This window comes from Dermacentor variabilis, chromosome 3, assembly GCF_050947875.1.
Source record: "Dermacentor variabilis isolate Ectoservices chromosome 3, ASM5094787v1, whole genome shotgun sequence".
Lineage (NCBI taxonomy): Eukaryota > Metazoa > Arthropoda > Arachnida > Ixodida > Ixodidae > Dermacentor > Dermacentor variabilis.
Genome location: NC_134570.1, coordinates 215,764,750 through 215,781,643, shown reverse-complemented (window position 1 = coordinate 215,781,643; position 16,894 = coordinate 215,764,750). Strand labels below are relative to the sequence as shown.

Genomic DNA, 16,894 nt, shown 5'->3' with positions numbered 1-16,894 from the left:
GTAGTTCCAGACAGCGATAAACAGACTATCATGCATCGGCTATTAAAGCGCGAGCAATTTCATGATGCCTTTTTCCAACGAGGAAAAAGCATACATGATCCCTGTCCGAGGAGCTGTAAGCGGACAGGCACGGCAGGCTGAAAGAATATTTCGAATCTGGCACCCGGGTACGCGCCCGAGACGGTTGACAATATTCAACACCTACGAGTCGCTGAAGCAAACGAGAAGCTTCACAAGAAAGAGGCAGAGAGCTTCAGTCATAAATAATGAGGTTCGCGCCAAGGTTTTGTCTTTCATGTCGGCTAATCCAGACGCTTGCACGCGCAGCCTGGCGCACAGCTTAATGTGTCCAACACAACTACCTGGAGGATTTTGAAAACAGCTGGACTGCGTCCCTATCATCTGCAGTTGCATCAATGCCTCGAGTTAAGCGATGTCCAAAAGAGACCTGACTTTCCGAATTGTATTTGGTTCAGGAGGAACAGGATCCTGACTTTCTTATCAAGGCACTCTGGACTGACGAGGACGTTTTTCCCGAAATTACCAATATCCACAACGCACACTATTGGAGTGAGCAAAATTCCCACTGGCTAGGAGATCCAGCCTCCAATATCAGTGGTATTTTAACGTTTGGTGGCCCCCGTGGTTGCTCAGTCGCTATGGTGTGGGGCTGCTGAGATCGAGGTCGCGAGATCGAATCCCGGCCACAACAGCCGCATTTCGATAGGGGCGAAATGCAAAAACACCCGTGTACTTAGAATTAGGTGCACGTTAAAGAAACCGAGGTGGTCGAAATTTCCGGAGTCCTCCACTACGGCGTTCCTCATAAACAGGAAGTGGTTTTGGCACGCGAAACCCCATAATTAAAGAAAAGACGTTTGGTGCTGAGTATATGAGAGCACACTCATTGACCCAGTGTTCTTTTAGCAATGCTCTTACCGGCAATAGGTATGTGAATTCCTCAAAGGGCCGGTTGAAGACTTCTGCTGCAACATGCCACTAGCCCGGCTTGACGCAATGTGTTATCAGTGCTGCGGGGCCTCAGCTCAGCTGCAGTCAAGCACGAGCATGCCTTGATGTTACCTTCCCTGGGCAATGGATAGGGAGAAACTGTCCTGTCCTGGGACCGGCAAGGTCACCCGACCTCAACCTCCTTGAATTTTACTGGTTGGGCTACATTAAAGATCACGTATACGCGGTGGAGACGACGACTCCAGAAGCCTTACAGGAGAAGATAATTGAAGTCAGCCACAGAATTTATCCGATGGTGCTCAAGGCAGCGACAGCAAGCCTTCCCAGAAGTAAAGTTCACGAGGATGGCAAGGTGGGCTTGTTGGTAATGGCATCTTTAAGGGGTGTACGGTAGCGCGATTAAAAGACGGGACAAAAGAGGACAAAAGAAGACAAAAAGAAGACAAAGAAGATAAAGAGTTAGCGTTGTGTGTGTCCCTGTGTGTCTTCTTTTGTCCCGTCCTTTAATCGCGCTACCGTACACCCCTTCTCAGAACATTCCAGTGTTGTATAGCTACTGATGGTGACTTCTTCGAGCACTTGCTGGGAAAGCGCATGAAAAGTTATCGTAAATTCGGTGAAAGATGGCGCCTGGACATTTAGGATAGTCTGATTCTACCATTTTCAGTCTTCTGAAAACTGAGTTTTCTTTTTAATTAGGGATGTTCAATATGCTTGCAGCTATCGCGATATGACGGACTTGTTGCTTCCGGCAACAAGCCATAACCGACAACCGATAACGAGCGCAAGCGATAACCACTGCGTCTGCTTATCGCTATAACAAACTGTCGCGAGGGGAGCTCATCGCTGGCGTAAACGGCACAGCCAACGCCTGCGTCACTGCCCCGTCGCCTTCTGAGCGGCAGCGCGCCTGCGGCATTGCAATCACGTCGTGCAAGCGCGAATGTCACATGGTGTTTTGTAATTCACGGAATCATCAGTAAGCTGAAATACATTAATACTTAATAGATAGAACGACAGAAGCTGTTTATTCGGACGTGTTGCAAACCACTCTGCAACTTTGTAATTGCAATTTATTCCCAAGCTTCGTTATTCAGAGGTTGGTTAAATAATCTTGGCTAAAAATCTAATTAAGCAAAATACAAAAAATTAGCGTAACACACTACATACAAAAGTGAGCAACATGCATTTGGTCATGTCGTCTTAGAGTGCATCGTCGTATTTTGAAACTCCGGCTAAAGTTAGCTTAGACACCCTGTACACAGTGATTTTTGCTTAGATACGTAGATTTATTGGAGACTTATACGTATATTTAAATATGTTGTTGCGATGTTCTTTGGATACATGCAGTGAGCTTTGTTTCCAGTGACTCTTCCCGCCCTTTATCAAGCTTTATCTTCGCATTTCTGTATTCTATTGTATCTTTGAATTTCTAATGTATATTTTGCAGAACTCCTGCTTTTTATATGTGATCTCTGTTGCGACTATAATTTCGGCATAATTACAATACAGGACCGGTGCCAGCGGCTCCTGACCAATACATTGGAACGAAGGACAGCGCCATCGAGGTTTTTCCGTTGGCCGTTGCATATGTAGAAAATGTGAAAGAGGTTCTTGAATGACAAAGTTTCATTAAAATGTTTGTCTTCAATTCGTTCATTTCACGGCCTTTACATTTATCATATCAGCGGCATGCACTGCTTTGCCGGTCTCGAACTGATACAGTCATAAAGTTAGTGTGATATTTTGTTTACTGAATAAATAGATAAAAAACGTAGCAGCATTGATATCGGTTAATGGCAAAATTTTTGGGACATACGGATATATTTTTTTGAAGAAATACATATTTTACTTATCTTGACAGCGCCTAGCTTTCGCGAATTCGTATGCAGCATCTTTCGTAACGTCAATGCAGTTATTATTAATGTATTTGATCCCAAGACAATTTCTGTAAAGAGCAGGCCGAACTCCAATGTGAGCTCCCTGCCCCTGAACGAAATTTCTGGCTACGCCGCTGCTATGCAGTGTGCCGTTATTACTAACCAACAGTTGTTCATTGGCGGGCCTAAACCACATCCAACAAACGAAGTAGTCAGGCAGTGTATCTACAGATAATAAATACGTTGAACGCCTGCCAAAGTAAGCAGACTCAGCCAAGCATGGCGACTACTCATAGATGGCGCGACTGCCTATGCAATATTAACACGTTGTACGTGTTCACCTTTTTCGGGTGACCGCTCTTCATCGTCCAGCAAATGTTAACGCTCAGCGCGGGACGCGTGCGCATAAATCGGAAGTTTCTCGAATATTATCGACGGTTCTATCTGCTGTCTGTTGTTACCGAAACTTGTGTAATCTGATTGTATGTGCGACCCGAATTGCGCGGAACTTTCTGGAAGACACGCGGTTTACCAGGAATGACTCTGGAACATTGCTGGAACCTTCGATGACTCAAGAATAAAAGCGGACGCGCTTGACCGGCAGAACAAATTTTCGCCCATCGCCGACTGTGTTCGCCGCTATCGTTGTACTTTGAGTGTAGCCTATTTTTCTGGGAACAGGTTCGCCCACTGAATATTTAGTTTCATTATTTACAGTTTTGCTACGGCGTTGACTACAGGGAACTATCGTTACTATGGCGTGAAATATGGCAGCGCGCGTGAAACTGTATATCATGCACGTTAGGTTGGCGTGTATGAGGTGTGGTGAGGTTTCATTTCTGTCGGATGCCGTGTAATATCCTAATCCGCAAGGAACTGAAACAAAGTTTATTGAACAGTGTTTTGCCCTTCTGTGCCAAGATAACAGGCTTCATACACATATGCGAATTTGATGTTCTCGTCACGACAGATAGAGGAGCTGTGATGAATATCAAGGCGTAGAGATAAGTAAATGCGCACTAGCTGTCATGACCAGGCTTGTTCAGCAATCAGTATTCTCCTGCCCTTTCCTAGCGAGTGAGGAAGGCACAATTAAAATTTCTGCAGGTGAACAATCCGACGATGAGTGTCGGCCTTTGCGATAGCCCTTCAAGCAACATATTCAACAATTCTATATTTAGAATATCTAACAGTCCTTCTGAGATTTGCATTGCTTAGGTTAGATCCTACAAACTCTGCGGCGTCGGCCCACATGGCTATGACACTCGTTTCTAATGGTTGACCATAACCATAACGGCTCCACGACTACTGTATAAGAATACGATGACGACTATGGAACGACGAAGCAGCAATTCAGCTCTTTTCCATGGAGGTTAAAGCAGCAAGAAATTTCAAAATGCCCACTAAACTTCATTACAAGTATAAGGAAACTCTGTCTGAAACTCTTATGTGAATTTTCTTTTTGTCTCATAATTTTATCTTGCATTCGTAGTGTGTATTTCTTAAACATGTTCTATTACAAATTAATAATATAGTGTTGCATACATCTCAATTGTTCTTCAGCCATTCGCGCTCTGCGGCTGAATTGCTTGTAATTTTTGTATTGGTCCGGCCACTAGCCATTGCAGCTATCGATACAGTGCTTTGTACATAATTCATGTTTTATTGAATAAAGGTTCAAATTAAAAAAATAACATCAATAGAACGATGATGTCGGCATGAAGATGCCATTTGGAAATTACTATTAAGGCATGAGGGCTCTGACGACAATGGCATAACGAGAACTACGGATGACGAAGTTGCGATGATGGCGATGGAAAGACCACGACGGTATCAAGACGACGACGATGACAATTAAGGCAGCAGCGCTGGGAAGACAAGGACACAAACACGCAAACCACAATCCAGAAGCAATGAGTTTCCATGACAACAAATTTATGACAACGAATGCGTTCGCACGACAACTAAGACATTCGGGCATTCGAATGGTAACGAATTCATTCCAATGATAACGAATGCATGACAGAGGTAGCATGATCGCGATTCAGTATGGCGACACCATAATTTCCATGGGATGACGAGATCACGAGTCAATGACACCGTAGTTTTCATGCGATGACGAAAAAAGAACGTTTTCAATTGAGTGACGAAATCGTCAATAGTGACAATATCTGACATGTCTTAATAGTGACAATAGTGACAAATAGTCAATAGAGATAATAGTGGGATGAAGACGACAGTATGACGACAATGACCGAGCGACGACTATATCACGGTAGCATCACGACTGTAGTGTAAAGAATGCATACTGATGACTGCATGATGACGAAGGTATGAAACCGGTGGCATGATAACTACCCAATTACGGCATCATGATTTCGATAGAATACCCTCAATGGAGACACAAATGCGGTATGACGACAGCGCGGGACATCAATTCGATGATGTTTTGGATATGATGCCGTTTGCATGACGACAGCGTGACGGCGGCCACACGATAACAATGACATGAAGACTGTATGACGATAATCGCGAGACTATGACTGCACCAAAACGATCACGTGAAGACAACGGTAGACAAAGCTGACAGTGGAGACAAAAAAAAATAAGATGCAGATAAAGGTAGATGATGGAACAACCACGACGGCGCCATGATGGCAGCAGGTCAACGAATCCATGGTGACTGTATGACAATTGCACAATTACGACGATGACATCCCGATTAAAGGCGGCGTGATTCTGAATAAATGCCGACAGCATAGCTACGATGGCGTGATGTTGACGGGAAGCTAATAAGAGAGTTGTGTTAGAATTATAGGCATGCGTTCATAGTATAATGGGTAGATTGTCGCGTGGCTGAGCGGAGGAAACCAGATTCGAAACCACCCATTTGACGATTTTTTGAGGGGATTACAATAGGTGAGTAGACCAGATATAAATATGATCGCTTGGCGCAAACTAGAAAGCACGGAAGGGAACAAGGGGAGGCGCCCATCCGTTTTTCCTTGCATGAGCCAACCGATCATATTTATATATGGTCTATTCAGCAATATGAACCGACTAGCCCAGCAACATGTACTTCAGTCTTACAATAGTCGTTAGAAATCAGTGCACATACGTGATGTTATTAGGCTGATAATGGCGGCAGAATTAAAAATGGAGCGTAACAATCATCGTGCATTGCGAGTGAGACAAAAACATGCAATGCATCACATCATTTCATTGAGATTGTAGCTCCTACTCGTTACGTGCGGTTGACGAACATCGTAGTTCCTAGTACCTACACCATGTCACCTTGTTCACTGCAGTTGCTGGTGCTGACGGTGTGCGCCCTTCCACACCCGCTGTGCCCTGCTCGGCTTTTGTACGCCCGCTTTTTGCGCCGTCGCATATGGTTGGAAGGTGGCGGAGCCCCGCCGAGTGCCTCTCCCGCGATGTCTTCCACTGTGGTCGACCACTTGTCCGTGTCACGTACCTCGGATGGCCACGAGTCACCCGGTAGGAAGAAGCCAACCCAGAACCCTCCTAAGAAGCCCTTGTCCGCAGCCAAGAAGGGGTAGGTGCTCGCTTATCTAGCATCCACAATTCGCTACTTTTAAAATAGTTTTCTCTGTCATTCTTTTTTATTATTTCTTTCAAGTGATTTCATGGCTCTTGTACCACTTCAGGTGCATTCTCTTTGCATTTTTAGCCTTTCGGACTCAGACTCTCTGCACGCTCGTTTATGTTCAACTTATCCTTCTTTAGGGACAAAATTGCGATCTGCGCCCAAAAGCTGTGGTGTGCCCTATCTAGGTTGCGATGTCCATTCTGCCAAGTGCGGCTTACCCAGACGTGCAACGTAGTCAAGGTCGCAATGTTTTCACGCCGATCTCGCCTGGGGTTCCACTTTGGATATCAACACTGCATTATCAAGAACCAGCCCACAAACGCACATACCAAAAAAAGAACGCGACACTTCGCTGGACACGCAACAAAATATTTATCGGAAAAAGAAAACTAAGGCTATATTCATGCTAACTGTCCCAGTAGTGGTGCTGGACCTTGTGAAATTTATTTTTAAAGGTTCTGACTGCTTCAGTAGCACGCCAAAGCTTATGATTATTTCTCGCGAAAAGAGAATTCATTGGCAACTCCGGGACTTTTTCTTAAGGCACACGAGCATGCTTTGTAAAACGGGTTAGGAAAACAGTATTCTTTCGTCAAGACAAACAGACAAATTTTATCCAGGTGAAGGAAAAGAGGTCTCACATCTAATATTGAATTTATCTGATACAATTTTTTATGTTTTCCCGCTGAAAATAAACAAATCGTTATTACTTTGCAATACACTTTTTTTTTCAGAAAGTTAGTCTATTTAGCCGGGAGTCATGCTTCGCACAATATATGTTTTCAGACGGAGATAATCAGCAGTCGCGCAAAAGAAAATATGTAAATAAATACAGGAGACTTCTCACAGTAAAAATATAGTGAATATAGTAATATAATAAAAAGTAAATATAGTAAATCTAATAAAAAGTAAATATAGCAGGCTTCCCACTGTATGCACTCCCTGCTCTGACGGGATTCCGAGCATCCTCATTTGATTTTTCACGTGAATGGTGATGATAGATTCTGCGGCATTGACAGGTATACTTAGTTATTCTTTTCTAGGGGACTGCATATCATCCACTAACAACTCAAAGTTATCGCTCAGCGCAAGACGCGCCTGCATGATTGGAACTCAATGGAATGTTACCGATGGTTCGATGCGTTGCCTGTTGTCCCCAAACCTTGTGTAATCTGATTGTATGAAAGACACGAATTGTGCAGTACTTTCTGGAAGACACGCAGGCACCATCAATTACTCTAGAAACTTCGATGACTCATGTATAAAAGCGCACGCAGATGACCGCCACTATCGTTGTGTTGAGTGTAGCCTGTTTGAGGGCATACGTTCGCCCAATAAAGCGCAAGTTTCGTCATTCACAGTTTAGCTGCTTTCTTCATCTTCACTACTACGTAAAATCTGGTGGCAGTACTTTGCTTTCATTCACTGGACGCCGCCAACAAGCCGTGATCCAATCCCGAACTCCAAAGAAAACCCCAACGTCGCCAAGGACTAGCGAGGTAGGCGCAAGCTGCAACGACAGCCCCCGGAGCACGGACTTTTGCCTGAGACGACTGGGAAGGTTGTGGCCAATTCAACAACAACAGTGGCCGCCCCAGCGACCCCCCATCATGCTTCAACAAGCCAGGGAGCCACATACCTTTCGTGAAGCTTCACCGGACGATCCGGAAATCTGACTCGAGAGTTTCGAAAGAATATGCGCCTTCATCATCGGGACCTCTGAGGATAAGCTACGCCATGTCTACTCCGTGGTAGATGCCGGCTGGACATGTTTCGGGGACCCGGAGTCCACCCGTACAACGTGGGACCTGTTCTGAAGTAACTTGCTGAGAACCTTCACGAGCGTCGTCCGGAAAAAAAAGGGTCGAAGTTCTAGTGAAAGCCCGACTGGAGCTACCTATCTAGAACTGTGCTATCTTTACGTAAGAAATGACTCGTCTATTTCGCCACGATGACCGCGATTGTCCGAAAGAAGGAAGTACGCCTACTCATGCATAGTGTAAAGCAAGACCTTTTCGCTGCAATGATATGAAGCCTACCGAAGAACATCGAACAGTTTCTGCACAAGGTCATCAGCATCGGCAAAACATGGAAACGCGTAATTTATCATTAAACCGCCGCACGAACTCAACTACGCCAGAGTTTACTGGCCACCGACGACCTTTGCGAAACTATCAGAGCGGTCGTGCGGAATGAGCTTAAGTAGTTGTTCCCCTTCAGGGCAGCCTCAAGTAGCGTCCTTGCTGGCATCGACCGAGCGGAGGTTCAGCAGTCACTTGGAGTCCCCGAATTACCGCAGCCTCAGTCGGAAGCAACGACGTACGCCACCGTAGCCCGCAGTCACGTTACGCCTCCGAGCCCACACCAGTAACGCCGCAAATCTGTCGGTCTCAGCCGCGCCCGCCACCTCACCCTCCCATCGCCCAGCGCAGCTACCCAAGAATGACAGATTGATGGTGCGCTCCAGACCACCGCTCACTCGGCTACCACTGCGGAGAAGAGGGCCACGTAAACCAACGGCGCCCATACCACGACTTGGGACTGCGAGGCTTGGCTGTCAACATGAGGTGTGCACAGCATGGCGAACGGCCTTGTTAATGGCCGACTACATCGTCGCACCACAGTTCAGACCCCGCCATCCCTCGCGTTCACCGCCGCCAAAACGGTATTTGTCTCCTCAGCGCCGACCAAACACTGGCTAAGCCCGTGGCCTTTCCCTGAGCCCCTATCCGAAAAACAAGAAGCTGCAACCAATGGAGGTGCGGTTAGTGCACGTGGAAATGACGAAGTTCTTCTACCGCCCACTAATACTCTTAAAGATCTACTTTGACGACACGGAAACAACCAGCTACCATCCCGGCGAAGCCTGGAATTCAAGAATACGCCGTCGAGGAACGACGTGACGACGCCACGTACCAACTACATGTATGCGCGTGGTCCTTCGCCAAGACCTAACTACAACGGAAGAGAAAGAACCACCGAGCTCGATGTGCTCGTCGGCTGCCACGAAGTCGCCACTCTTGTTGAAACTGGCCGGCGCACTCACTCTCATTCACTCGCAGTCATTTCAAAGGCGTGAGTGCGAGTGAGAATGAGTGCGAGTGAGTGGGAGAGGAGGTGAGTGCGAAAGCGAGTGAGTGTGAGCGGAGGTGAGTGCCAGTGAATGTGAGCGGAGGTTGAGTGCGAGTGAGTGCCAGTGAGTGTGAGTGGAGGTGAGTGTGAGCGAGTGCAAGTGGGTGTGAGTGGAGGTTAGTGCAAGTGTGAGTGAGTCCCAGTCAGTGTGAGCAAATTTGAGTGCGAGTGAGTGGAGTTGAGCGCGAGTGCGACTGAGTGCCAGTGAGTGTGAGCGGTGGTGAGCGCGAGTGTGAGTGGAGGTGAGTGCGAGTGTGAGTGAGTGCCATTGAGTGTGAGTGGTGGTGAGTGCGAGTGAGTGTGCGCGGAGGTGAATGCGAGTTTGAGTACCAGTGAGTGTGAGTGAGTGACAGCGAGTGTGAGCGGAGGTGAGTGCGAGTGTGAGTGAGTGCCAGTGAGTGTGAGCGGAGGTGATTGCGAGTGAGTGCCACCGGGTGTCAGTGAAAGTGCGTGCGATTGCGAGCGAGTGCCAGTGAGTCTGTGTGGAGGTAAGGGCGAGTGCGAGTGAGTGTCAATGAGTGTGAGTGAAGGTGAGCGGGAACGTGGCTAAGTGATGCGAGTGGATGTGAGTGTGAACGAGAGTGAGTGTTTGTGAGTGTGAGCGGAAGTGATCGTGGGTGCGATTGCTGGTGGGTGTGAACATGAGTGAGTGTGAGTGGTCGTGAAGTGGACGTAGTCAGTCCTCGCGAGTGAGTGGAGGCGACGGTGAACGTGAGAGAGTGCCTGTGAGTGCGAGTGCTGGTGAGTGTGAACGTGAGTGAGTGCAGGTGAGTGCGAATGTGAGTGAGGTCTTGCTAGTGCGAGTTGAAATGAGTGTAAACGTGGTGACTGTTCGGCAGTTAGTGGGGAGCTGGATGTGAACGCGAGTGTGGGTGCAGGTGATTGTGAATGCGAGTGAGTGGAAGGGAGCGTTAATGTGAGTTACTGCGTGCGGCTTAGTGTGAATGTGAGAGTGCTTCTGAGTAGAGGTGAGTCTGAATAGTTGTGTGAATGATGGTATGAATGTGAGTGAGCGCTCGTTAGTGTCAGTAGATGTGAGTACGAAGGTGAGTGTGACAAAGCGTTTGCATGAACGTGGTGAGTAAATCACAGCTAGCGCAACAATTCAATACGTTTAAAGTTCCCTTGAAGAGCGGAACGCGATAGCGTAAACGTGCTCGGTTTGCATCGCAAATAATCGGAGGCTGTTGTTGGCGGGACTCGCATCGAAGGCGCACGCATGTGCCTCGTCCGAACTCTTCTTCTTATAAAACCCCGTTCAAGAGTGTGCGCGCCATCGACCGACAGTGGCTCAATGGGCTAACGTGCTGGTCTCACAAGTTGTAGTTTCTGGGGTCAAATCCCCTGCTAGCAATATTATTTTTAGGTAATTGTTTATTTTTTATTTGCTTTATCGAAAATTTTCGCTCACGGTCAACAGATTCCGACACCGTATTTTCTGCGAAACGATCTTCTTAACGCTATCACGTTAAAATAGCAACAATCTGTCTTATTCAAGGATATATTGTATTCTGCACCGTCATAAGTTAAGGTAGAAGAAATCAACATCCTGTGTCAAGTTCGCAGCTCTTGCGCTGCCGTTCACATTACCGTGAAATACACATGCATTTGTTCTGTCAATATGCGATCGTTTGCAGGTGCTGGAAAGCGCAACTCGACTTGATATTTCGAATGCGTTTTAGTGCTCGGAGGGAAAGTTGATATGAAGGAGCGAAGCAATCATCTATTCTCACTTAAGTGAGTACTGGTAAGCGCAATACAAGACGGGATAGAAGATATACAAAGAAGCACAGGACAAGCGCTAGCCCGCAACTAAATTTTATTCTGACTGTTCTTATTTTTTTCTGAAGGCTTATTCTGTGCGAGACCATCCTTCACAATAGAAGATAGACACAGAAGCACAGGACAAGTGCTAACCCATAACTAAATTTTATTCTGACTGTTCTTACTTTATGTTGAAGACCTATTCTTGTTCTGTCCAAGGCCCTCCTTCAGAAACAGAAGAGTTGAAAAATGCCTCGGAAGGTTATGCCAACAAGAAAGCCGGTTGTGGTGCCCTGCGTTCACAGGGTTGCGCACAACCTGAAGAATGTGACAAAAAGGTACGATGTGCCTTTTGTGTTTTCTCCGCCCCGAAAACTTGCTGGGTCTGGCCCACACGTTTTCGGACCTCCGAGGAAACCTGCCTGCAGAAAGAAACGTACCAAGCCATACATCAAATGCGCCATTGGAATTGTGTAAGAGATCCCGCTTAAAAGTGGTAAGGTATATATGAGACAAACCGGCCGATGCGTCAACAATCGGGTGCGGGAGCATGATCCATCTGTAGCTAACAAACTTCTTTCTATTCACCTATGCATTGTAGGTCCTGTCCCTATGAGCCAATTCTTTCCGGTATTCAAATTCTAGGCAGGACTGCAAATGATTTGGTGAGAGAAATCGTGGAGGCATACGATATTGGAAAGAAAATAACTGCCTGCATTGGCGATACGTCGGTTGCTTTCCGCAGCAAAGGAAAGCCGTTTTTATAAATGATGCTGTAATCTATACGCTTCTTGATAAGATTCATTGGTTGGCTTGATGGGCATTGCGCTTGCGCGATCCTAGTCTGCTGTATACTTAAGTAGGTGAACTCATTAGAATAAATCTAGTCTCGCGTTAGCGCGTGTCCTGTGCTTCTGTGTCTATCTTCTCTTCAGTCTTGGATTTGCGCTTACCCCGCAGGGGCGTCTGCGCCAGCAGGCGTTTGGTGTGTAGCGACACCACGTACCCGAGCACACGAGGGTTGGACCCTCCCGCGTGTAGCCTTGCGCGGCTTAGCCGTGTCTGGGGAAAAGGGGATCCTGGAGGTTGAGCCGATGCTGGGTGTTTGGACCTTTAAGGCCCCCCGGCGGAGGCAACACACCTCTTCGGCCTCGGCTTCACATAGACGGCACCTCCAGGCTGACCCACCTGGAGGAAATCGGCAGTCGCCTTTTCCTGTCCTCCTCTCCATTCTTCGTCTTTCTCTCCCACTTTTCCATCTTTCCTGTCTTCTCTTCACTTCTAATTACTGCCATATTTCCGGACGGCAAGGGTTAACCTTGTGTAATATATCCAGTCTTGGGTTTATATATATTAGGTTATAGTGGGAACGTACCGCTGGCGTACGCAGAATAGAATTTTTCTAATCCTGTGACGTCCCCAGGTTGGGCTCCGAGGTGGGCGGCGGGCATTCCTTCCGAATACAGTAATCCTATATATGGCTTCAAATTTCCCCACACTCCCTGATCGCTCCCTGAAGAGGGGGCGCACCGATGAAACCTTCAACTTTCTCTTCAAACCAAAAGAAATATTTCCCAAGTACCACGTAATACATAGTCAACACGAAACCAAGACAGTCTGTACAATAACCCCGTTTGTGGTCGCAAAATGCCTGACAGAAGCAATCGGTTCTGGTTACAAAGTAACTAAGATGGGAAGCTGCGACCTTCTTCTGGAAGTGCGTGACAAGCTCCAATACAGCAAACTGACGAAACTTGTTGCGTTTGGTGACATTCCTGTATCTGTGGGCCCCCACCGGTCTATGAACACTGTGCGTGGTGTCATTTCTGATGACGACCTCCTTGATCTTAGTGAGAGCGAGCTGTTGGAAGGATGGCAAGACCAAAACGTGGTAAAGGTGCAACGAATTAAGTTAAGGCGTGACGACAAGGAAATTCCAGCAAAGCATCTAATAATAACATTTGGAACAAGTGAACTACCTGATTCATTAGAGACAGGATATTGTAAACTACGCGTACGACCGTACATTCCCAATCCGCGCCGATGCTTCAAGTGTCAGCGTTTTGGGCATGGGTCTCAGAGTTGCCGAGGGCGTGCCACTTGTGCAAAATGTGCATCTAAAGACCACTCTTCAGACTACTGTTCTTCCACAACCCACTGCGCTAACTGTGACGGAGACCACCCCGCCTATTCGCGATCGTGCCCGTCATGGAAGAAAGAAAAAACAAATAATCGAACTGAAGATAAAACTAAACATCTCTTTTCCAGAAGCGCGCAAGCGTTTTAGTGTCAGCAACCAATCGAATCCGTCCTACAGTGATGTGACGCGCTGGGGGGCAGTGCCACATCTTCTGGCGGCCGCGCAAGTCACACGGAGTGTGACGGCGGTTACGCCATCAGCCCCCCTGGCGGGAGCAGTCACTGTTCTTCCGCCCCCTACCACGAAGGGCCAGCAGACTTCCGAGCCTGCTGGTCCCAGGTCCACTGCTCGTGCAGACAGGCCCGAAAAACCCCCGCGCGTGCCCGCTGAGCGGGCGTCATCCAGCGCCTCTGACGAGGCGATGGATGTCACAAAAACTTCTCCGGCGTCTCAGACGCCGAAGGAACGGCGTGGCTCCCTGGAGCGCGCGAAGAAAAAAGAAATACCCCGCATCAAGGGGCCTGGAAAGGTCCCTTGAGCCAACCTAATTGATCTCTTGACACACACCATAAAACACTTCCGATATGGACACACAGATAATGCATTGGAATGTGAGAGGTTTATTACATAATCTTGATGATATTAAGGAACTCCTGCGCAGGTTTAATCCAAGGGTGATGTGTGTGCAAGAGACACACCTCAATCCTTCACATACCAACTTTCTCAAACAATATGCCATTTACCGCAAAGATCGCAGTGACGCTCTCGCCTCGTCAGGCGGTGTTGCTATTATAGTTGATAAGAGTATCGCCTGCCAACATTTACATCTGCAAACGTCCCTTGAGGCAGTGGCAATCAGAGCCGTGCTATTTGATAAGTTAGTAACAGTTAGCTCTCTGTACATCCCTCCATGCCACAAACTTTCCACAATAGAATTCCAGAGCTTTATCGCAGAACTCCCCGAACCTTACATTGTAGTAGGTGATTTAAACGCACATAACACCCTCTGGGGAGATTCTCGTTGTGATACGAGAGGGCGCTTATTAGAAAAGATCCTCCAATGCATGCTTACTAAACAAAAAAGAACCCACATTCTACAGCGTGGCTAACAAAACGTTCTCATCCATTGACTTACGTATAACATCAAGTACACTAGTTCTCTGTACATCCCTCCATGCCACAAACTTTCCACAATAGAATTCCAGAGCTTTATCGCAGAACTCCCCGAACCTTACATTGTAGTAGGTGATTTAAACGCACATAACACCCTCTGGGGAGATTCTCGTTGTGATACGAGAGGGCGCTTAGTAGAAAAGATCCTCCAATGCATGCTTACTAAACAAAAAAGAACCCACATTCTACAGCGTGGCTAACAAAACGTTCTCATCCATTGACTTACGTATAACATCAAGTACACTAGTTCCATACCTGGAGTGGGACGTGATTAAAAATCCATATGGGAGTGACCATTTCCCAATCATCCTAAGATTAACAAAAGGCGATAAGTGTTCCCCACATCTGCCACGTTGGAAGGTCGACTGTGCTGACTGGAAACGATACAGAGAGCTCACACATTTGACCTGGGATGAGATCTGTACTCTCTAAATCGATGATATAGTATCTGATTTGACGGCATTTATAACTGATGCTGCATCAATATGTATCCCTCAAACGAATGGATCACCCTCTAAACGGCGTATTCCTTGGTGGAATGAGCAGTGTAAGGAAGCCCGCAAAAATCAAAATAAGGCTTGGAGTCGCCTTCGCGGCTGCCCAACTACCGAGAACTTGATTAGCTTCAAGAAAATAAAATCAGAAGGTAGAAGAACGCGCCGCCTTGCCAAAAGGGAAAGCTGGCAAAAATACATCTCTAGTATTAATTCTTATACAGACGAGGGAAAAGCCTGGAACAGGGTAAACAAAATAAAAGACCGCGAAACTCATCCTCTACCATTGGTAAATACACAAGGAGACACACTCATTGACCAAGCCGACTCTCTAGGGGTACATTTTGAAAGGATTTCTAGCTCATCCCACTATTCAGCCACATTTCTGAGATACCGGCAACAAGCGGAACGACTGCCTCTGAGTCGGAAAGAAAATAGCAACGAACCTTACAACCGCCCATTTAACATGGCGAAATTTAAGGCTGCGCTGAATGGCTGTAACAAGTCCGCTGCAGGAAGTGACAGAATATTGTATATAATGATCAAACACCTACACCCTGAAACCTACAAAACACTACTGTCACTCTTCAACTCTGTGTTCTCTGCCGGGCACATTCCATCCGCCTTGAAGGAAGCAATAATTGTTCCAATACTAAAAGACGGCAAGGACCCAACTTCAGTCAACAGCTATAGGCCTATAGCGTTGACAAGTTGCCTATGTAAACTCCTTGAAAAAATGGTTAACCGGCGTCTCCTTCACTTTCTTGAAAGTAACAAACTATTAGATCCCCTACAGTGTGGTTTCAGGGAAGGTAGATCCACAACTGATCACCTTGTCCGCATCGAGACGAATATTCACGATGCTTTTGTACATAAGCAGTTCTTTTTGTCAATATTTATTGACAATGGAGAAGGCTTACGACACGACGTGGCGGTTCGGAATTCTCCGTGATCTGGCCGAAATGGGAGTCCGAGGTAATTTGCTGAATGTCATCCAAAGTTACCTGTCTAACCGCACGTTCCGCGTCAGAGTTGGTAATGTGCTATCTCGTCTATTTACGCAGGAAACAGGTGTAGCACAAGGTGGCGTGCTTAGCTGCACTCTATTCGTTATAAAAATGAACTCACTTTATACTATCATACCACGTACAATGTTTTATTCTGTGTATGTAAATGACGTAGAAATATGTTTTAAATCATGTAGTATTTCCATCTGTGAGCGACACGTGCAGCTTGGGCTAAACAAATTGTCAATGTGGGCTGACGAGAATGGGTTTAAATTAAACCCGCAAAAAACTACGTGTGTTCTCTTCTCGAACAAGAGAGGTATATTTCCTGAACCCGCTATTTACCTTAATGGACAACAGCTCCCAGTGAGCCATGAACATAAATTTTTGGGCCTCATATTAGACACTAAATTAACATTTATCCCCCACTTGAAATATCTGAAGGCGAAGTGCATGAAGACAATGAATCTTCTGAAGCTCTTGTCCCGTACATCCTGGGGAAGTGACAGAAGATGCCTTTTGAGCCTGTATAAAAGTCTGATAAGGTCATGCCTTGACTATGGTGCTATAGTGTATAGTTCTGCTACGCCTAGTGCCTTGAAGATGTTAGATTCGATTCACCACTTGGGTATCCGTCTTGCTACAGGTGCCTTCAGGACTAGCCCTGTAGAGAGCCTGTACGTTGAATCCAACGAATGGTCTCTTCATCTACAAAGAGCATA

At 46.6% G+C, this 16,894-nt stretch overlaps 1 protein-coding gene across 1 annotated transcript in view; it reads left to right on the top strand.

Moving 5' to 3' along the window:
• LOC142574420 (receptor expression-enhancing protein 5-like) overlaps nucleotides 1-16,894 on the top strand; it is a 208,947-nt gene that overhangs the window by 141,459 nt on the left and 50,594 nt on the right. Inside the window, exon 4 of the mRNA XM_075683507.1 lies at nucleotides 6,161-6,408. Within this exon, the coding sequence (XP_075539622.1) occupies nucleotides 6,161-6,408 (248 nt within the window). The remainder of the gene's footprint in view (nucleotides 1-6,160; nucleotides 6,409-16,894) is intronic.